This window comes from Geotrypetes seraphini, chromosome 1, assembly GCF_902459505.1.
Source record: "Geotrypetes seraphini chromosome 1, aGeoSer1.1, whole genome shotgun sequence".
NCBI lineage: Eukaryota > Metazoa > Chordata > Amphibia > Gymnophiona > Dermophiidae > Geotrypetes > Geotrypetes seraphini.
Genome location: NC_047084.1, coordinates 39564330 through 39586292, shown reverse-complemented (window position 1 = coordinate 39586292; position 21963 = coordinate 39564330). Strand labels below are relative to the sequence as shown.

The 21963-nt window shown below is 45.4% G+C and overlaps 1 protein-coding gene across 1 annotated transcript in view; it reads left to right on the top strand.

The window, feature by feature from the left end:
* Positions 1-21963, top strand: part of PPWD1 (peptidylprolyl isomerase domain and WD repeat containing 1) — a 122241-nt gene that overhangs the window by 52447 nt on the left and 47831 nt on the right. The window contains exons 6-7 of the mRNA XM_033930233.1: positions 2310-2500; positions 16781-16970. Coding sequence (XP_033786124.1) covers positions 2310-2500; positions 16781-16970 — 381 coding nt within the window. The remainder of the gene's footprint in view (positions 1-2309; positions 2501-16780; positions 16971-21963) is intronic.

Sequence of the window (21963 nt, the reverse complement as noted above, 5' to 3'; positions counted from 1 at the left end):
AGATTATAGGGATGGGATTAGAGGTAAGTTACAAAATTAATCAGGGACCACTGTTCAGGCACTAGGCCTGATGGGCCGCCGCAGGAGCGGACCGCTGAGCAAGATGGACCTCTGGTCTGACTCAGCGGGGGCAACTTCTTATGTTCTTATCACTGTTTCCCAGCAGCCCCAACACAGTTAACTCCTGTAATAAGGACCAAATCTAAAATAGCTCCGGTTACCAAGAGAACGATTTCTACATGGTTGGCAGACTGTATCTCCCTCTGCTATGCAGAGGCTGGGCTACCATTGAAAGGTCATGTCACAGCACACAAAGTTAAAACAATGGCAGCCTCAGTTGCTATTCTCTGTTCCACTCCTGTTGAGGACATTTGTAAAGCAGCCACCTGGTCCTCAATGCATACTTTCACATCCCATTAATGTTTGTTCGGTCAAGCAGTTGTACAAAATTTATTTTCTGTTTTAAGTGCCAACTTTCCTTCATCATTTTTGAAGTAGCTGGTAGTCCCATCTGTGAGAATATGCTGCCTGGTAGTCCTGGGATAAAGCACAGTTACTTACATGTAACAGGTGTTATCAAGGGACAGCAGGCAGATATTCTCACAACCCTCCCACCTCGGTACATTAAGCTCCATCTCTGGCAGTATTCAAATCCAGATTCAGAGCCTACTTCTTTGAAGCTGCTTTCAATTCCAAACTCCAACTCATCTTCTAAATACCAATATCTACTACTATTACTATTAATTATTTCTGTATCTTTCTTTCTCCATGCTAACCATCCATCTTCCATCTCTGTACAGCTTTCCCCATGTACAGGCTTTCTCCTACTATCTCTCCTGCCATCCTGCACCCTGCCCACCTACTTTGGAACAGTATCTGTCCCTCTTGTACCCTTCTCCTTGTGGTCTTGCATTTCTCTCTCCCTCAGTCCAGCACCTCTCCTCTGCTTTCCTCCCCCTCTTTTTGGTTTGGTCTTTCTCTTCCCTTCACCCCAGGTCTGGCATCTCCCTTCCCTTCTCTTCCTCCTCCTCCCTCTGCACAGGCCTGCCTCCTGCCACGAAGGCACTCTTCCTCCTCCTCCTCCCTCTGCACAAGCCTGCCTCCCCACCGTGAAGGCCTGCCCTTCCGCCGCCAAGATTTGCCCCCCTGCCGCCAAGGCCTGTCGGGCTGCCAAGGCCTTCTCCCCCCAGCTGGTGCTATAGCAATCCCTGCAGCTGCCGTCATCCTCAGCGGAAAATGAAAAAGGAATCTGACTAGTCACTATGATCAGTAAGAACACACCAGCTGACAAGAGGCCAGACAGTTTACTTTATGGGGAGTGAAACATAACTGTTTTTGATATCTATTTTAATTTTGTGGGTTACCATTCTGTATTGTTAATAAGGTTATTGTTTGTATATTAAAAATAAATGGAAGAAGTTTATAAGAAACCAAGACCTAGGCTGAGATTGGTTGTTTTATAAAAGTAAATAGAAGAAATGGCATTGCAATTAGTATTATGGAGTCAGGAGCGGGGTTTTGGTGGGTCTGGGGCGGAGCTTGGGCGGGGGTACTCGGTATTTGTTAGGCTTAGGGGGTACTTGGCTTGAAAGGTTGAGAAACACTGCTTTAAATGACTCCTTTTTGTATATCTCAGTGATATGGACTGGTGTGGTGGTCTGCGGCATGGGGTCTCTGGGGTCATGATCTGCTCTCTTAGTGTATTAAGAGATGTACAGGTTTGATTTATGATTTCTAGTGTGTTCTACAGAGGTTTCCTAAGGATTAAACAAATGTTTTAAGTGAGCTTTTAGTATCTGTTTTGCTTTGGCATATGTCTACTGAAGGCTTTCAATCTGCACCTCTCATACAGATGATGTCATTGGAATAGTTCAGTGTCTCTACCTCCATCTGCTGGTAGAAAATTGTAACAACCTAGCGGTGCAGATAGGTCTAATAGAGCTTAAGAAAAGGAAATTATTTGGTATGAATACATTTTCCCCATTGCATGTCTACAATAGTACTCTTGCATCTTTAAACTACCTAGATTTGAAAAAATGTTTTGTTTTCCTTCTACAGAACTTTAGTAAACATATTAGCAAGGCATAGTTGAGGTCTTATCTGGTCTAGTTTTCACCCATATGCAAAAAAAGTGAGTTAAAGATAAAAATAACATTTAATGAACCAATACAGGAATTGGAAATACAGTGTTCAGATATCTGATTTGAATTGTATTTCCAAAAGCCATATATAATCCAAAACTTCTGACTTGTATGCTAATCTAGTCCTCCCAGTGCTAAAGATTTTTCTAATGACTGGTTTCTCTGTAGATGTTTACTGAGTTGCAGCAGATGAGGCAGCAGCTCCCAGACATGGAGTTTGGCCGACGTATGGCTGTGGAACGTGAGCTGGAGAAGGTGGATGCAATAAGATTGATTAATGTCATTTTTGATGAGACTGGACACTTCTTGCTGTATGGGACCATGCTGGGAATTAAAGTCATAAATGTGGAAACCAATCGGTATGTGTCTGCAATTTATATTTAACTTGGGTGGATGGAGTTTATTATTCATGTTTAGGAAAGAGATCAGAAATATTAAGATGGATTTCAATGGGTAGAATCAGGGACTATAAAGCCCACACAACTTTGGGGGGGTGAGTTCAAAACCAGGTTTGGCCAGGACTTCTCACTTCTGGAACTGGGTGATGAGACAATCGCGGCTAACCACGACAATCATGGCTAACCAACCCAATTCACTAAACGGCCCATCACGTGTTTTTCCCCTTGAACGTCCATTTTCCAAATTGGCCATGTAAATTTATAAAACTCCATACAAAATAGCCAAGCGATTTATTCATTAACATTTGCTTGGCTATTTTGAAATGGTTTTACGAACCTAAAACCTGACAGCTGTAGACCTGTCTGCCGACGCATCCCCCCTCCCCCAACAATTGCGGCGACCCACCCAAACCCCAAAATGATGGCAGGAGAGATGCCCACTCCCTCCTGCCGTCACCTCCTCCCCCCCGTACCTTTAAATCGGGAGCAGGAGGGGTGCCCAGTCAAACCCGCCTTCTCCGGCCTCCTCCTGCTCAGTGCAGGCCTTAGGCCCCATCCCAGTGCATGATGTGATGCACAGGAAGGGGCTTAAGGCTCTGATTGACTCAGGTGCCTCGGACTTCTCTCTTGGGAGGGGCCTGAGGCAGAGTTCCTCCCTTGGGAGGAGTCTGAGCCAATCAGGGACTTCCTTAGGGAAGAGCCTAAGAAAGTCCCTGGTTGGCCAAAACAATGGCCAATCAGGGACTTCCTTAAGTTCCTCCCTAAGGAAGTTCCTGATTGGCTCAGATGCCTCAGGCCCCTCCCAAGGGAGGAGCCCGAGGTGCCTGAGCTAATCAGTGCCTTAGGCCCCTCCCTGTGCATCTGGGGCGGGGCTTAAGACCCATCCTGACGGTGGAGGGACTGAGCACCCCTCCTGCTCCCGACTTAAAGGTACGGGGAGGGCAGTGATGGCGACAGCGGGGGGGGCTCTTTGGTAGGAGGGAGTGGGCATCCCTCCTGCCGTATCAGTGCTCGGGGGGGAGAGGGAGTGGGTATCCCTCCTGCCATATTCGCAGGGGGGGAGCGTGTGATAGCAGGAGGGAGTAGGCATCCCTCCTGCCATTTTTTTGGGTTCAGGAGAGGGAGGGGGCGCTTAGTCGGTGGGGGGGTTATTGGGCAGATATTTTGCATGGGTAATACACCCAAAATTTCTGTGCCATAAAAAAAAAATTTTTTAAAACCCGGCAGGACCCCTGACAGCAGTGACAGGAGGATGCTTCTCCTGTCACCACTGCGACTGAGTCGGTGAGTTTGCATGCAAACTTGATAGTGAATCAATTGCTGTTTAAAAATCAGCCAGAGAATCGGCCAACAGCAATTGAGTCGCTATCTTTAGTGAATCTGGGCCTAAGTGTTTCCAGTGGTTCCTGATATGGGCAGACTAGATGGACTGTGGAGGTCTTTATTTGCTGACATTTAGCACAGTTACTTACATTAACAGGTGTTATCCAGGGACATCAGGCAGCTTTTCTCACATATGGGTGATGTCATCGACGGAGCCTCGATGCGGAAGTCTCGCAAGCAGACTTGCTTGTAGAAACTAGAAGTTTTGAGTCAGCCGCACTGCGCATGCACGAGTGCCTTCCCGCCCAGCACAGGGCGCGTCTCCTCAGTTCAGATAGCTAGCAGAGAAGCCAACCAGGGGAGGTGAGTGGGTTGTGAGAATAGCTGCCTGCTGTCCCTGGATAACACCTGTTATGGTAAGTAACTGTGCTTTATCCCAGGACAAGCAGGCAGCTTATTCTCACATAAGGGTGACCTCCAAGCTAACCAGAATGGGATGGTGGGAGCATTGGCAATTTAGGAGAATAAATTATGTAATACTGTCTGGCCAAAATGACCATCCCGTCTGGAAGTGAAAGTATGAACCGAGGACCAAGTAACAGCTTTGCAAATTTTCTCAATAGGTGTAGATCTGAGGAAAGCTACTGAAGCTGCTATTGCTCTGACCTTATGGGCTGTGACTCTACTGTGTAGGGGTAATCCAGCCTGGGCATAGCAGAAAGAGATACAAGCAGCCATCCAGTTGGAGATGGTACGTTTAGAGATTGGATGTCCCAACTTGTTTGGATCGAAAGAGACAAAAAGTTGAGGAGCAGTTCTGTGTGGTTTGGTGCGTTCCAAATAGAAGGCCAAAGCACGTTTACAGGACAGAGTAAGAAGAGCTTATTCTCCAGGATGAGAATGAGGCTTTGGAAAGAACACTGGGAGAATAATGGATTGGTTGAGATGAAATTCCGAAACCACTTTAGGAAGGAATTTAGGATGAGTATGAAGGACCACCTTGTCATGATGGAAAACAGTGAAAAGTGGATCAGCAACTAAAGCTTGCAGCTCACTGACTCTTCGAGCAGAAGTGAGGGCAATGAGAAACACCACTTTCCAAGTGAGATACTTGAGATGAGCCTTATCAATTGGTTCAAATGGAGGCTTTATCAGTTGAGCAAGAACAACATTGAGGTCCCAAACCACTGGAGGCGGTTTGAGAGGAGGTTTGACATTGAAAAGTCCCTTCATAAATCTAGAAACCAGAGCAGAGAGTGATTTCCCTTCAATAGGCTGATGGAAAGCAGCAATTGCACTTAGATGGACTCGGATCGATGTAGACTTGAGGCCAGAGGTGGATAAGTGCAAAAGGTAGTCCAAAACAGAAGATAAGGAGGAATGTTGAGGCTCCTTATCGTGAGAAAAACACCACGTAGAAAATCTAGTCCATTTCTGGTGATAACATTGTCTAGTGGTAGGCTTCCTAGAAGCCCCTAAAATGTCTCTGACAGGTTGAGAAAACTGAAGAAGAGTCATGTTGAGAGGTACCAAGCTGTCAGGTGTAGAGACTGCAGGTTGGGATGAATCAGAGATCCCTGACTCTGTGTAAGCAGAGATGGAAAAACTGGTAGACAGTATGGCTCCCTGCTGCTGAGTTGAAGTAGAAGGGAGAACCAAGGTTGTCTCGGCCACCGAGGAGCAATCAGGATCATGGTGGCATGATCGTTCTTCAACTTGACCAGAGTCTTGAGAATGAGAGGGAATGGAGGGAATGCATAGAGGAAAAAATTTGTCCATTCCAGAACATCTGCCTCGAGGCGATGAGGAGAATATATCCTGGAGCAGAACTGAGGCAGTTTGTGGTTGTGGGGAGCTGTAAAGAGATCTATCTGAGGCGTTCCCCACTGTGAAAAAATGTGATGAAGAGGCGAGGAATGGAGTGTCCATTCGTGAGGTTGCAGAAGATGACTCAAGTTGTCCGCCAAGCAATTTTTCGCCCCTTGGATATAGACAGCTTTGAGGAAGGTGTTGTGGCAGATTGCCCAGTCCCAAACCTTCAGAGCTTCTTGACAAAGGGAGGAAGATCCCGTCCCTCCCTGTTTATTGACATAATACATGGCAACTTGGTTGTCCGTCCGAATGAGGACTACCTGGTCATGAAGAAGATGTTGAAAAGCGTTGAGAGCCTTGAAAATCGCTCTGAGTTCCAACAGATTGATGTGACATTGACGATCCGTACTGGTCCAGTGGCCTTGTGTACGGAGACCATCGAGATGAGCGCCCCAAGTGTAGGTCGAAGAATCTGTCGTGAGGACTTTCTGATGGGGGGTGCTTGAAAAAGCAAGCCTCTGGAGAGATTGGAAGAGAGCATCCACCAATGGAGAGACTGCTTCAATGGAGTGACTTATATGTCGAGAAAGTGGGTCGCAAACCTGCGTCCACTGAGATGCAAGGGTCCACTGAGGAATTCTGAGGTGAAGTCTGGCAAAAGGAGTCACATGTACTGTGGAGGCCATGTGACCCAGTAGTACCATCATGTGTCTCGCTGAGATTGAAGAGCAGGAAGACACTGCATGACAAAGTTGAAGGAGAGCTTCCAGACGTTGTTACGGAAGGAATGCTCTGAGTTGGATAATGTCCTGAACAGCTCCGATGAATTGTAGATTCTGAGAGGGTTGAAGTTGGGATTTGGGAAAGTTGATTTCGAATCCCAAACTCTGTAGGAACCACGTAGTCCGTTGGGTTGCTACAACAACCCCTTGAGAGGTTGAATCTTTGAGCCAGTCGTCCAGGTAGGGAAATGCCTGAAGACCATGGTTTCTGAGAGCTACGGCTACCACTACCAAGCACTTGGTGAACACTCTGGGAGATGAAGCCAGGCCAAAGGGCAGCACTCTGTATTGATAATGCAGCTTCCCCATCCGAAATCTGAGATATTGGCGGGAGGCCGGATGAATGGGAATATGAGTGTAAGCCTCCTTGAGATCCAGAGAGCATAACCAGTCATTCTGATCTAGGAGGGGATAAAGGGATGCCAGGGATAACATGCAAAATTTTTCTTTGACTAAAAATTTGTTGAGAGCCTTGAGATCCAGAATGGGTCGCAGATCGCCTGTCTTCTTTGGAACAAGGAAATAATGGGAGTAAAACCTCCTGTTTTCCCTTCTCTTCCTGGAGGAACGGTAGTATAAACCTTGGAAGGATGGGATCTTTTCAAGGAAGACTCCACAAGTAGGGATTGATGAGATAACTGTGAATTCTCAAATCCTTTACAATGGAGAGTTTTATATCTGGAGTCTAATTTGTCTGGAACAGCTGGAATTGCATAAGGAGTCTCCAGGCATCTGGTAAAAGTTTGAGACAAAAGCTTGTGAAGAGGAAGCTTAAGTGACTCTGCCGGAGGTTGAGGAAGATGTATGACTTCAAGATACTCCTTAGAGTATTTGGAACCAGCATCCAATTGAAAATCCAAGTCAACAGCCATCTGACGAAGAAAAGAGGAGAAAGATCCAATAGTGCCTTGCCTCGAGAAGGACTTGAGGTTGTCGAGGCAGCCTGGGTCGAAGATGAAGCTTCGGCTGGAAAAAAGGCATCAAAAGAATAGGGAGACTTGGACGGAGCAACCGAAACCGCTGAGTCCTCAAGGTTTGCAAGTGGAGACCTCGATCGAGGAGTTGGTGGTAGAAGAAGTAGAAGTAGTAGTAGAAGTAGGTATAGATCGAGGCTTACTTGAAGAAGGACGCTCTTTAGAAGTAGAACTATGCCTGGAAGGATGCCTCGATGAAGGTCTCGATCATCAGTGAGAACTGTGCTTGGAAGCAGATTTCGAAGATCAAGGGACTTCGCCACAGAGAGAGAAGCAGCCGATGCCACCAAGGAATGGATAGGACTGGAGGCTGTGGATCAAAGCTCCAGAGGCTTGATGGAGGAATCTCGATGCACTCCCAAAGACTCTGCTCATTGTATGGAATGTGAGGATGCCTGCCGAGGCACTTGAAAAGAATCTGCTCCTTGCTTCACATGCTTAGATGCCAGACCAGACACTCGCAGAGATTCTGCTCCCTGCATAGAGTGTGTAGACTCAGACTGAGGCATAGGAAGAGGCTCGACCTCGTGGGAGTCTGTAGAATTCCCAGGCTGGATTAGAGTAGCTAGCTTCAGTCCCATTTTGGTGAGGAATTGAACAAATTGCTGCTCTAACATGGTCTGGAAAGAAGCCAGCAAGGATGGATCCGCATCTGAAACTGGGCCACCTGCCTTGGCTGGAGGTTCCACCGAGGCAGTGGAAATGTGCTTCGACTTAGAAGTCTTAAGCACCACCGGTGGAATTGTCTGTTGAGCTATCTGACCTGAAGATAATAGGGGAATATACAGCAGACATAGTCAAAGAAAGAGCCGCTGCAAACGAGGAAGGTCTGATGAGGCTCGAGGTCTAAGCAGTGGAGACAGGAGGGCCCTCGGTCGAAGGCGAGACCGAGGTCGGCTTCGGAATTGAGGAAGTGGTCAAATCCATCTGGAAGAGCTTCTCCACTGAAAGTAGACGACGTTTAAGGGCTCGAGGTTGAAGAGTAGCACAGTGCTCGCACAACTTCAGGTGATGTGGCCCAAGGCACTTGAAGCACCTGTTATGTGGGTCCATGAGAGAAATCGCACGCTGGCACTGGCTACACTTCTTGAAGCCTTTAGCTGGCTGGGACATAGAAGGAAAAACAGCCGCTGCAAGGTCGAAGCCCTTGGGCTGCAGCCGAGCGGCCTACCCCGGCAGCCGAACAGAGGAAATAATTTTTTTTTTTTTTTAAACTAGAAATAAAATAAATAAAGTAAGTACAGCGATTCGTGAAGAAAAATAACACAAACTGGGGTGAGAGAAGGCACGAAGTAAGTAAGTTAAACGCAGAGAGTCAAAGACGGACTTCTCGGCTTCACGGAAAACTGCGAACTGAGGAGACGCACCCTGTGCTGGGCGGGAAGGCACTCGCGCATGCCTGGTGCGGCTAACTCGAAACTTCTAGTTTCTACAAGCAAGTCTGCTTGCGAGGCTTCCGCATCGAGGCTTCGTCGGTGACGTCACCCATATGTGAGAATAGGCTGCCTGCTTGTCCTGGGATAAACTGTGTTACAAAAAATTACAGGATTCATAATGAGATTGACATTGCAGACTACATTGTGTTCTTATATATTATGACTGCTAGCAGAGGGATATGTCCAATATGCATTTTAGCCTTGATTTAGCATCACAACCTCATGAGGGAGAGTGTTTAGGGATGAGGGAACTATGATACATAAATGTTTGTGTACAGCACTGTGTATATGTAATCATGCTATAGAAGCAGTAGTAGAAGAAGTATAGTATGTGGTGGTAGTTCCAGTTCAATAATTTTTATTAAGTATTTTAAAGGATACAAGAATCATTTAAAGTACATAGAAACAAAATAAAGCTTTCTGTATATAAAATATATAAATCTATGTTTAACTGTATAGGAGCAAAGGCTCCAATTATTAAAAATGTATGTAAGGGATATATAAGATAAAGATGAGAGAGAGCAGGAAAGAAAAAGGAAAGAAAAATGAAAGAGAGAAGAGAGGAGAAGAAAAGGATAACAGGAGTGTCTAAGAAGATGAGCGTACATAGGAGTCTAAGAATGACCATGGAGATTTGTTGTATTTCAAGTTCATGCAGGATCGGAATGTAACTCTCTTCTCATATGCATAGGATTCAAATCTATGATACATACTCAGAGAGTTCCACCAAAAGGTATAATCTAATAGCGAGGGTGATTTCCAATTTTTTAGAATGTGCATGAGAGCAGTCACCAACATGGTATCAATGAGTTTAGGTGGACAATTTGATTGTGTGAAACATGGGTGTTGAGATCGAAGGATTACAATGTCTATAGAGATTTCTTCTGAGCAGTTAGTAATAGATTGTATGGTGTTCCAGACATAGGTCCAAAAAGAGCGGACTAGAGTACAATGAAATAACATATGATCAAGAGTTCCTTCCTCTTTCAAACAATTCCAGCAAACAGAGTCTTGCTTTAAGTTAGCTTTCCACATGCGAAGTGGGGTCCATATTGCCTGCCACATAAGAAAGTACATTGATTGTGATACTCTAGAAGATAAAAGCGGGCGATTTGTTGATGACCAGAAAAGCTCCCAATCAATGTCAGAAAGCGGAGTGGTAAGTATAGCGTCCCAGTGCTTCATAGAGTGAGGTGAAAAAGTGAAGGAGTGATCTCTTAAAATGTTGTAGAAGGATGATATCGCCTTGCCTTTTAATAGAGACAGAGAAGACCAGTTGTAAATAGTATTTTTGGAAGTCATATAGTCAAATCGTATATGCAAAGAAGGCAACACTCCAGTGAGAGAACGCCATTGTGAATAAGTAGAAGGAGGCAGCGAGTATGTAGAGCACAGTATATCGAATGGAACTAACGAGTTGAGGGTAGACAATTGATGGACAAACCATATACCTGCCCGCTGCCACCTTTTCCATGATAGAGATTTATTGTGATTTTGAATTTTGGGATTGTTCCAAAGGGACATGAGTGGACTAACATTAACTGAGATTTCAGTCAATGTATCTATAAGATAAAGAGCATGCTGCGTTGCACCCAATAAAGAGTATCTCTTTAAGTGCCTTGGTATTGACACCGTTAGTAAGCATGAGATGTGTAAAGGCGTACATAGAAAACATTCCATTTCAAACCAGGCAGGAAGATCTTGAGTGGGAAGATTTTGAGTGGTGGAGTTAGTGAGCCAGTAAGCTCCATATTTGGCTAATGAAGCAATATAATAGTGATAGAAATCAGGAAAGTTGAGACCACCGTTGATCTTAGAGGCTTTCAGTTTGGCGAGAGCAATTCGAGGTTTTTTCTTGTTCCAAATGAATTCAGATATTTTCATATTTAGCCAATTAAATAATGATTTCCGGCATAACAGAGGGAGCATAGAAAGGATATAATTAATTTGAGGGGCCAGAGTCATTTTGATGGATGCAATTCTACCCCACCAGGATAAAAAGAGTGGAGTCCATCGAGATGTAGTGTTTAGAACTAGATTTTTGACTTTAGATATATTAAGATCTTGAGCATGAACCGAATCTTTATGTATTAAAATCCCCAAGTATTTCACAGCTTCATGTGACCATGAGAAAGGAAAATGAGCCAAATCTGATGGAAGTATATTATCATTTAGAGGGAAGATCTCTGATTTCTCCCAATTAACAGAGTATCCGGAAAGGAGGGAGTATTGAGTGATAATGTGAATAAGATTGGGAAGGGAGAATAAAGGGTCTCTCAGAAAAAGTAAAACATCATCAGCATAAGCTGCTAATTTGAAATCTCGATCAGAGGAGGGAATACCTTTAATTGAGGGACTTTGTCGTATAGCTGAAAGGAGTGGCTCTAACACTAAATTAAATAGCAATGGTGAGAGAGGACAGCCTTGTCGAGTACCTCTATGGAGGGGAAATTTATTAGATAAAGAATTGTTAATCCTAATACGAGCTGTGGGTTGATGATATAGTGTTTTTATCCAGTTTGTAAAAAATGGGCCAAAATTATACCACTTCAGGACATGGAAAAGGAAAGGCCACTCCACTCGGTCAAAGGCTTTTTCAGCATCAATAGCTAGGCCTATTACAGGGTCTGACATTGTTTTAGCATGAGCGTTAATATAGTGAAATAGGCGCAGGTTGTCTCCTATATATCTTTGTTTAATGAACCCTGTTTGATCTTTATGTATAAGCAATGGGATTATTTTGGTAAGTCTTAATGCAAGTAATTTTGCCATTATCTTGTAGTCTAAATTGAGGAGAGAGATGGGGCGAAAGTTTTTAACTAAAGTGTCATCTCTGTCAGGTTTAGGGATTACTACAATGGTGGCCTCGGTGAAATTGAATTGCTTGTCCGGAGTGGAGTGGAGGAAGTCATAATATTTAAGGAGATGAGGAGCTAGTAGGGTGCGAAATTGTTTAAAGAATTCGTTCGTGAAGCCGTCTGGGCCAGGGGCTTTCCCAGCAGGTAAGGAAGATATGGCAGTTTCAATTTCTAATATAGTTATTGGAGAATCAAGTTCCAATTTAACAGATTCTGGAATGGTCGGATGAGTTAAGGAGGTAAGAAATGAGTCTATATCTGCTTCAGGAGTGGTAGATTCGGATTGGTATAAAGAAGTATAGAATTTTTCAAATTGAGAGGAAATTAGAGATCTGGTTTTGACTAATTGACCTGATGAATTCTGAATAGCCGTTATATGTAGTCTTTTAGATTTATTTTTAAGGTATCTGGCCAAAGGACGACCCATTATATTATCTCCCATGTAATGACCAGAGTTAGAGATAAAAATATCACGCCTAGCTATATGTGAAACTAAAGTATTGTATTCATATTTAAGATTTTGAATACGTTGGAAAGTATTTGGGTCATGTATGTGGTTAGACATATGTTGTAATTCTAAGGTTTTGATGGAGTTTTCTAAATCTTTTTCCTTTCTCATGGACTGTTTCTTTTTCCAAGAGGCAATTTTAATCAATTCACCTCTAAGGGTTACTTTGTATGCTTCCCAGACAATGGAAGGGCAAATTTCAGGATCTTTAGAATTATTTTCAAAAAACTCCGCAGTGAAAGAATTGATTTTTTCAATAATTTCCTCGTCTAGCAGTAAGGCGTTGTTTAGCCGCCATGAGGGGGATTCCTTATGTGGGGCTGAGATGGATATATATAAAGAGATAGCAGCATGATCAGTGAGAGAGATTGGATGTATAATGGTATTGGTGAGATCTTGAATAAGAGAAGGGGATAAGAGAAAATAATCGATTCTCGAGTATGTATTATGTGGAGGTGAAAAATGTGTGTATTCTCTACCTTTCGGGTAGAGCAAGCGCCAAGGATCCACAAGAGAAAAGGCGTCCTTTAAAGCATGAAGAGCTGTGAAAGACTTGGATTTGGAGGGTTTACAAGAAGAAGATCTATCAATATATAGATCTTGAATTTGATTAAAGTCCCCTCCCAATATCAGAGAACAAGTATCAAATTCAACTATCGCCAGCTGAAGCTCTTTGAAAAAGTTTGGGTGGTCTTTGACCGGGCCGTATATATTAAGAAAAATAAAATTAGTTGAGTGTATCGCAGCATGTACTAGACACCATCTTCCTTCAGTGTCTATTTTAAAATTGTGAATAACGGGAAATAGTTTATCATTGAAAAATATTGACACACCATTTTTCTTTTGATGAGTTGCAGGGGAATATAAGTGAGTTGAAAATCCCTTTAGTTGAAATTTCGAGGCAGCAGCAGGCAGGAGGTGGGTTTCCTGCAAATAAATTATATCAGGATGTTTATTGGATACATAATTAGCTATCTTTTTCCTTTTAATGGGATGGTTAAGACCATTCACATTAAAGGAAAAAACATGTAAATCAGCCATAATATATGATATATATTGTTGAATCATAGATTATATCTCCTCTGTCCAGAAAAATAATTGATATAATTGTAAGCTCGGGCAGACACTCCTGTCTAAGAAGAAGAGAGATAAAAAAAAGTGTGAAAGTAAAAGAAAAGAAATCAATAATATCAGCATAGTATATGGTTAGAAAGAGAATGGACCACACTATTCTACATATTTTAAAACATTTTAAATGTGATCCTGTGACCACGGAATAATAACACATATGGAACAACTAATAAATTCCACACCTATTCAATAATAGAAAATTTGAGATTAGTGTGCTTGATTTAGCAGAATATATGACATAGTATATACAATTCATTACGAATTATAAGAAGATGAATAGACAAAATAGACAGTGAATTTGGAGCTATCCAAGAAGGATGTCATATCTCTATATTGATCAATCTAAGGTAGGTTTAAAAGATGCAAAAATAAAAGGAGTTAGACCGTTGGATCCATTGCCAGGGCGCCGCCAGCTACTGTCACAGGTATAGAATCTATAAATTGTTGAGCAGTTATTGTGTCTGTGAAGGTGTGTGATTTCCCATCATACCAAATGCGTAAGGATGCAGGATATATAAGTGCAAATCGCACTCCTCGATGATGAAGTATGGAGCATAGTGGTGTCATCGCCTTACGAAGGGAGGATACATGTAAAGAGTAGTCATTGAATAGTAGCAATTTTTGTCCTTTATATTCAAGCCGGCCAGATTTCCGAAAAGCTTGCATGATAAGCTCCTTTTCTTTCCAGTTGATGTATCTAGCAATCGTTGTTCGCGGGTGGTTGTTATCACTTGTACGTTGGCCCAAACGGTGTGCCCGTTCGCATAAAAAACCAGACGTTGGGGTCACCAGGCCAAGTTGCTTTGGTAGCCAAACTTGGAAGAAGTGATAGAGGTCTTGGTCTGCTTGGAGCTCAGGTAGCCCCACTACTCGTATATTATTACGACGCTGACGGTTCTCCTGAGCATCTAAACGTTCTGTCAGTGCTGTCACCTGGGTCTGTAAACTAATCACACTCTCCCGTTCATGTATTACTGCGTCCTCATTTTCAGATATCCTCTGTTCTACTGCTGTAATACGGCCAGCCTGTGTTTCAAAGCGGTCATTAATGCAGTCAACTGCTGATTGTAATTTATGAAGTTTATCTTCCAAGGATTTAGTGACCATTTTTGAAATTTCCTGTGCCCATTCACTCCAGTGTATCGAGGTTGGAGTGGGAATTGGTGACGTCGCCATTTTGAGCATGGAGTAATCAATTTTGTGTTTCGGCGTTTTCGCCGATTTTACTGGCATGACGGGTTGTTGCGCACTAAAAGAGGGCTCACTTATCAACAAGCGTCGACAGGGACCCCAGTTGTGGCGATCTGATTTGTTTTGTTTATTAGGCAGATGAGTTCAATAACTCCGAGATATTCGGTTTCAGATACAAATTAAAGTTCTTTGCATCAAGTTCTATCCGATTGTATAAAAATATAAGATATAATAGCACGGTTTATTTTAAAACTAGGTGCGGGTGTAAGGAGCCGTTACACCATATGTGTAATCACCGCGGCAATCAGGCCACGCCCCATTTTTTTTTTTTTCTTCTTCCCTTCCCTTTCCTTCTTTCTTTCCTTTCTTCTTCCCCCTCGACGACCAGCAGTGGGCTGAGAAAAAAAAAAAAAAAAAGTAGCACTCAAATGAGCTGAGGAGAGCAAAGCTCCTAAATGAGCAGTGCAAGATAAACTCTCTTGCTTGAGGGGTGGAGGAAGGAGGGACTGTGTCGAAAGTGGCTGTTGGGGGCGGGGCAAACCGCCGATCTCGGGCTCCTCCGGTGCAGTGAAGGGGGATGCCTCGATCTTCCTTCCCCTTCACTGTGCTGGATTTTGACGCTGGGTTTTGTATTTCAGAGCCCTTAAGAGGGCTGCAAAGGCAGAAAGTGGCTGTTGGGGACGGGGCAAACCGCCGATCTCGGGCTCCTCCGGTGCAGTGAAGGGGGATGCCTCGATCTTCCTTCCCCTTCACTGTGCTGGATTCCACGGATGGATCTTCAATTCAGAGCCCTTAAGAGGGCTGCAAAGGCAGAAAGTGGCTGTTGGGGGCGGGGCAAACCGCCGATCTCGGGCTCCTCCGGTGCAGTGAAGGGGGATGCCTTGATCTTCCTTCCCCTTCACTGTGCTGGATTTTGACGCTGGGTTTTGTATTTCAGAGCCACTTTCTGCCTTTGCAGCCCTCTTAAGGGCTCTGAAATACAAAACCCAGCGTCAAAATCCAGCACAGTGAAGGGGAAGGAAGATCAAGGCATCCCCCTTCACTGCACCGGAGGAGCCCGAGATCGGCGGTTTGCCCCGCCCCCAACAGCCACTTTCTGCCTTTGCAGCCCTCTTAAGGGCTCTGAAATACAAAACCCAGCGTCAAAATCCAGCACAGTGAAGGGGAAGGAAGATCAAGGCATCCCCCTTCACTGCACCGGAGGAGCCCGAGATCGGCGGTTTGCCCCGCCCCCAACAGCCACTTTCTGCCTTTGCAGCCCTCTTAAGGGCTCATGTGGTGGTAGTTCCATAGGGGAAGTCTTTCTTGTCTGTGCCCTACTTATTTACTACTAACTGCAGACTACCTCCCTTCCTACTTGCTACACCATACGCCTGGAACAGACTGCCTGAGTCAGCGCGTGAAGCCCCATCCTTGGCAGTTTTCAAGTCCAGACTAAAAGCCCACTTTTTCAAAGTTGCTTTTAACTCATAACCCCCTTATCCTAAAGCTCCTACTATAGGCTCATTGTGACCCTGGGCAGGTCACTTGGCCCTCCATTGCCCCAGTTATAAAAGTTGGATTATGAACCTGCTAGGGACAGAGATAGTACCTGCATATAATGTGTTCAGTGTTGCTTGCACTTAGTAGTGTTATAGAAATGATTAATAGTAGTAGAAGTAAATAAGTTTTGGAAAATAATTGTTGGCGTTTTAGAAGAACTGGTGAAAAGTAAACTCCCCAAGCGCATGGAAATCAGGTTGATAAACTGCAGAGTGGAGGGGCCAACTGACAAATGATTGAAATTGGGATTTACAGTGGCTAGGATGATCCTAGAAGCAAATTGGGAGAGGGGAGGTGACCCGAAGCTCCAGCACTTGAAGTTCAGTTAGAGTTGGGGCTTGTTTGGCAGCTCTACATTCAAATACTTTGAATATTTTTTTGAAATGGCTTAAGAATTAAAGATTAGCCCAAAGGCTGATAGGGTGACACCAAAGGGAGTAGGGTGGGAGGAGAGATCAAAGTTAGAAATTTTTGTAAGCATAACGTGATAATCCACTCTGAAAATAGTGAACTGCTCCTTAAACTTGGATAAATATTGAGGTTTTTTTATATTTAGCATAAATTAAAAAAATTAAAAAGTAGTAAGGTGCATTTTACTGTGAAGTAGAGTGTGTAAGAATCATATTACAAAGGCTGTCAATACATTTGATAAATTAAGACAGTTTTTGGTTTTTCATCCTGTAGATGTGTTCGTATCCTGGGCAAACAAGAAAATATTAGGGTGATACAATTGGCTCTCTTCCAAGGTGTTGCCAAGAAACATCATGCCGCAACTACAGTGGAGATGAAGGCTTCTGATAACCCTATTTTACTCGGCGTCCAACCAGACCCAACCATTATCTGCACAGCTTTTAAAAAGAACAGGTTTTATATGGTATGCACTCTACCTTCTCTGTTTTACTTTTATTATAACATTTAAATTATTTTTACCTATTTCAGGTCTTATTTGCCCTTGACAAACTTCACTAGTTTTTTTAGTATGGGCCCTTTGTATTTTTTTTTCTTTCTTACTGATGAATTTGAATGGCTTTAGCACTTCATTTGGCTGTAAAAGGAGGGTAGAAAAATCTCATATTTTTTTGGTTCTTTTTAGAAATATCTGTAATCTAAAGAAACTATTGGTATTCCAAATAGAAGATGTTTTTCCAAAGGTCATGCATTAGGTCAGTGTCTCGCAAACTTTCAGGCCGTTGGCACACTAAGGGATGGATTCACTAAACCTCCAAACCGTGCACGATCCGTTTCCTATTGCATGCCAGCCGACTGATTCAGTAAAGGCCTGCATGCAAATGGGGACGATCGTTAGCACGCCCCCTACCCACAGCCAGAGCGATCCACGCTCATGCGCACACCCTGACAGTAGTGACAGGAGAAGCAGCCTCCTGTCACTGCTGTTAGGGCTCAGCCCAGCAAAGATCTCTCTTGCCTGCTCCCGGACTCTCCTGCTCTCTGCCGCCGTTCCCTGCAGTGCAAGCCTGTGGTTTTAAAGCGGGTCTGCACTGTGGGGAACGACGGCAGAGAGCAGGAGAGTCCGGGAGCAGGCAAGAGAGATCTGCCCGACATCCCCCCTAGGCCCTGATCTCTCCTGTCTGCCTGCCCTGCTCTGCTGCCCCCCCCCCCCACACACACACACAGAAAAAAGCAGGAAGGATACCAATTCACTCCAGCCATTATATTAATCCAGAATTTTTTTTTAAATTTTTAAAAAGCAGCATGGCACTCCCTCCCTCCCCCAACTCGGCACGGCCCCCCCCTCCCCGACACCAAAGTTAGGAGCAGGAGGGGTGCTCGGTCCCTCCTGCTCTTAGGCCTACCAACCCCCGGTCCTGGTCCATTGTTTTTGCCAATCAGGAACGTCCCTAGACTCCTCCCTAAGGAAATCCCTGATTGGCTGAGGTGCCCCGGCCCCTCCAAAGGGAGGAGCCTGAGGCGCCTCAGCCAATCAATGCCTTAGGCCTCTCCTCGTGCATCAGATGATGCGCTGGGGGGCCCTAAGGCCACTATTGGACGGCGGCAGGGCAGGAGAATAGGAACAGGAGGAGTTTCCTCTTGCTCCCGAAGATGCCGGTGCGTAGGAGCAGGAGGAGGGTCCGGGCACCCCTCCTGCTCCCGAAGATGTTGGGGGAGCCTTGCCCAAGGAGCAGGAGGGACCAGGCACCCCTCCTGCTCCCAACAATTTTACAGGTACCAGGGTGGGCCAGGCCCGACCAGGATTGGGCAGGGGGTGGTAGGCCTAGGAGCAGAAGGGACCAAGCACCCCTCCTGCTCCCAACTTTGGTGTCGGGGAGGGGGGGGGGCGTGCCGGTCGGGGGGGGAGTGCCGCGCTACTTTAAAAAAAAATTTTTTTTAAAAAATTCTGGTTTAATATGGCAGGAGGGAGTTGGTATCCTTCCTGCTTTTTTCTCCAGGGGGGGACGAGGGCGCAGCAGAGCAGGGCAGGCAGGCAGGAGAGATCGCAACCTGGGGGGTGTCGGGCAGATCTCTCCTGCTATCTGCCGCCGTTCCCCGCAGTGCAGCCCCACTTTAAATCCGCGGGCTTGCCTACAGGGAAGGTGGCAGAGAGTAGGAGCTCAGGGCAGAAAGCTGGGCCGGAAGATTGGGGTGAGCAGGCAGGAGACATGGGGCAGAGCAGGGCTTCTATTGAGCTGGAGAGTCGAAAAGACGTTTTTGACTGGTCTCCAGCAGTCGCTTCTTGGGTTGAGCGGCCAGCCCAGTCGGATCTGAAATTTTGGGTAGTGAATTGGGTTGCTGTCCAATTTGCATGCATTTCACCTCATTTGCATGCAAGGATTCCAAGCGGATCGCAGGAGAGGTAAGTGAATCATGCCGGAGGGAAATTTGATAGTTAAGTGGTCGCAAACCAATTGGTACACGATCGGTTTGCTTAATGAATATAGCCCTAAATTCAGTGCCCTGGCCAGAAGGCACCCAGAAGTGCCCATTTGGCTGCATCTGGCCCATCTGGCTGCAGCCTGCTTCAGTGGAGGGATCCAGGAGGTGCTGGGAGAGGAGGAGACAAGCCGGTCAGGAGATTCATCTGTGTCGGCTGACTTCCTACCAGATGTGCCTCTCGCTGCGAAAGGCACATCCTGTAGGCATTCAACCAGCGTGGATGACTCCTCCTCGTCAGTGTGTCGTAGCACACCTGAACTCTCAGGAGGTTCACTGATGTGCCATGGCACACTGTTTGCGATACACTGCATTAGGTAATGAAAAAAGGAATACAAGTTGAGAAAGATTTCACAATGATCCTTACTATGTTTCTCTTCAGTATTGGTATGGTTTCTATATAACACTGCTCTGGCTGCATGAGAACAGGATTAAACACATTTTATTGCTAGGTCTGATGTTACTTCTGTTTCCTGGGATATTCATGTATTTGATTCTGGTTTGTGTTTTGTGGGAAGGCTTGGATTTTCCCTTGTTTTCCCCTATATTAACATAGTAGATGACAGCAGATAAAGACCCGAATGGTCCATCCAGTCTGCCCAACCTGATTCAATTTAAATTATTTTAATTTTTTCTTCTTAGTCACATTTGTTTTGGTATCTCTTATTTTTTATATTGCCTGCAAAATCTGACTCCTAAGGTTTCAAATTAGAATGCTGCTACCAGTTTCTCTTATGCCTCCAATTTTCTTGAAATGCCACTGAGGTCTAATGGTATCCTTCTGAATAAAGCTGCTTTGTGCATTTTATAGATGCTGGAGGAAGGAGTAGTCAACTCCTAAAAGACTAATGTCTCCACTGTCTTTCACCTCTATAGTAATTGTTAAATTTTTAATTTTTAACGGGCTTCAGACATGCCATTTTTTGTACGCCCACATTTTTTGGCGATACAAAATACTCTTAATGGCTATGACTGCGGCTTCTTCATTCGCCCATATTATTTATATTTTTATTTTTATTTCCTTTTTAAAGTGCATAGTGCCCTCATAAATATTTGCAATAAAAATATTTTGCCATAAAATTTGACTTTTCCATAGCAAAGCAGCAGATGAATCCAGAGACTAGTGGGTATAGCTCACATCGACCAGCAGGTGGAGATAGAGAACTGATTAACAGTTGGCCTTAAAGCCTGGTGTTCCTCCTGTTGATTCAGTTTTGCTCTATCTCCCAGCAGGGGTTGAGCTAACTCTCTAGCTCCTGGATTCTGGCTGCTGCCGGATAGATTGGTGTTCTTTTGGGATTCCTCTGTTGAGACTAGCTCTCTTCAGTAGGTCAGGGGTGCCTGGCTGAGCGGTGCCGGCTTTGGGAGTTACACCTGGGCCCTCCCAGGTCCCTTCTCCACCCTCCCCTCCGTTTGATTGAGGGGTTTCTTTAGACGCTGCAGGAGTGCTTTCTGGCTTTCTTCATTCCAGTATAAAATAAAAAAAAAAAGGGGGCCGACTTCCTGCTTGTGCTGAGCCGTGCAGTGTTTGAATCGGCTTCCAGTGCATTTACCAACTGTGACCTGGCTTTGGGTAGAGCGGCCGAAAATTTGGGTGAGTAAGTTTACTTACTCGTTTATCGTGGTTCTTGGTCGCGTTCCCGGGTGCCGGGGTAGTTGGTGGGCGGAGTCGGCGTTCGGCGGCGTTCTCCGCGTGTGAAAAAAAAAAAAAAAGTTTTTTGTTAGGGTGCCGGGACGAGGTATGGCAACGGAGGCTGGTCAGCGGTGCTCGCGCTGTGGAAAGCGCAGAACACTGTCGGGCTGTTGCTCTGCCGGGTGTTTGAACGCACCGGCAGACGATGCTTTTCTGCAGGCATGTGATGTGGCCATTTCCCGTGTAAGGGAGGCTCGCTCGATGTCCCCGCCGCTCGAGGTCGACTCGGGGGTGCTGCAGGGCTCTTCCGCGGCGGAGGGGAGTTCTGCAGCGGTGGGGGAGTCGGGAGCGCTGGAAGAAGGCGCGGTTCCGCTCCACGGCACGGATCAGGGCGGTTTAGCGTCCCTTAAGTTGGGCTCATTTTCGCCTGAATTTGTTATGCTGTTGCACCAGGCATTTATGTTACAGGGCTCGCAGCCTGCCCTGCCGATACCTGTGGCCGGTCTGGCCCTTCCGGTGCCCTCTACCAATGCTGGGTGGAATGGTAATACTGCCAGACCCACTATGGGGGCGATGGTGTCACCAGGGCGGTCGCAGGTAGCAAAGAAACGCAGACTCGCGACCGCGGACGCGGAGGATAATTTGCCTAGGTCTCCTTTTTTCTCTTCCTGAGTCTTTAGAGGAAGGTGAGGTCTTAGATTGGGAAGCAGAGGATCCCCCGGGTAGGGAAGTGGATGACCCTTCCGCTCTCCGTCTGTTTCATAGAGAAGAACTTTCTTCCTTAATTTCAAAGGCCTTGCAGAGTTTGAATATCTCTCAGGAAGATACTAAGGTGTCGGGTAACCCCCTGATGGCAGGAACGCGTAGGCCGCCTAAGTCCTTTCCGGTGCATGAAGCCATGCAGGAGCTGATCTCGGCGCAATGGGTCACGCCGGAATCCAGTCTAAGGGTGGCTAAGGCCATGCGGCTCTTGTATCCGGTTGATCCGACCGAACTCGAGAAGTTTAGGTTGCCCAGGGTGGACGCATTGGTGGCGGCGGTAACTAAAAAGACTACCTTACCGGTGGAAGGGGGAGTTACGCTAAAGGATGCACAGGATAGAAAGATTGAATCTTCACTGAAAATGTCCTTTGAAGTAGCTGCGGTGTCCTTACAGGCCGCAATTTGCAGCTCTTATGCGGCGCGAGCGTGTCTGCAGTGGTCGCAAGGGATGGCGAATAATTTAATGGAGTCCGGGGGTTCGGTCCCTGCGGAACTGGCTGATTTAGAGTCAGGTTTGGCTTATTTAGCAGACTCCTTATATGATATTATTCGGGCTTCGGCGAAGCAGATGTCTCTTTCGGTG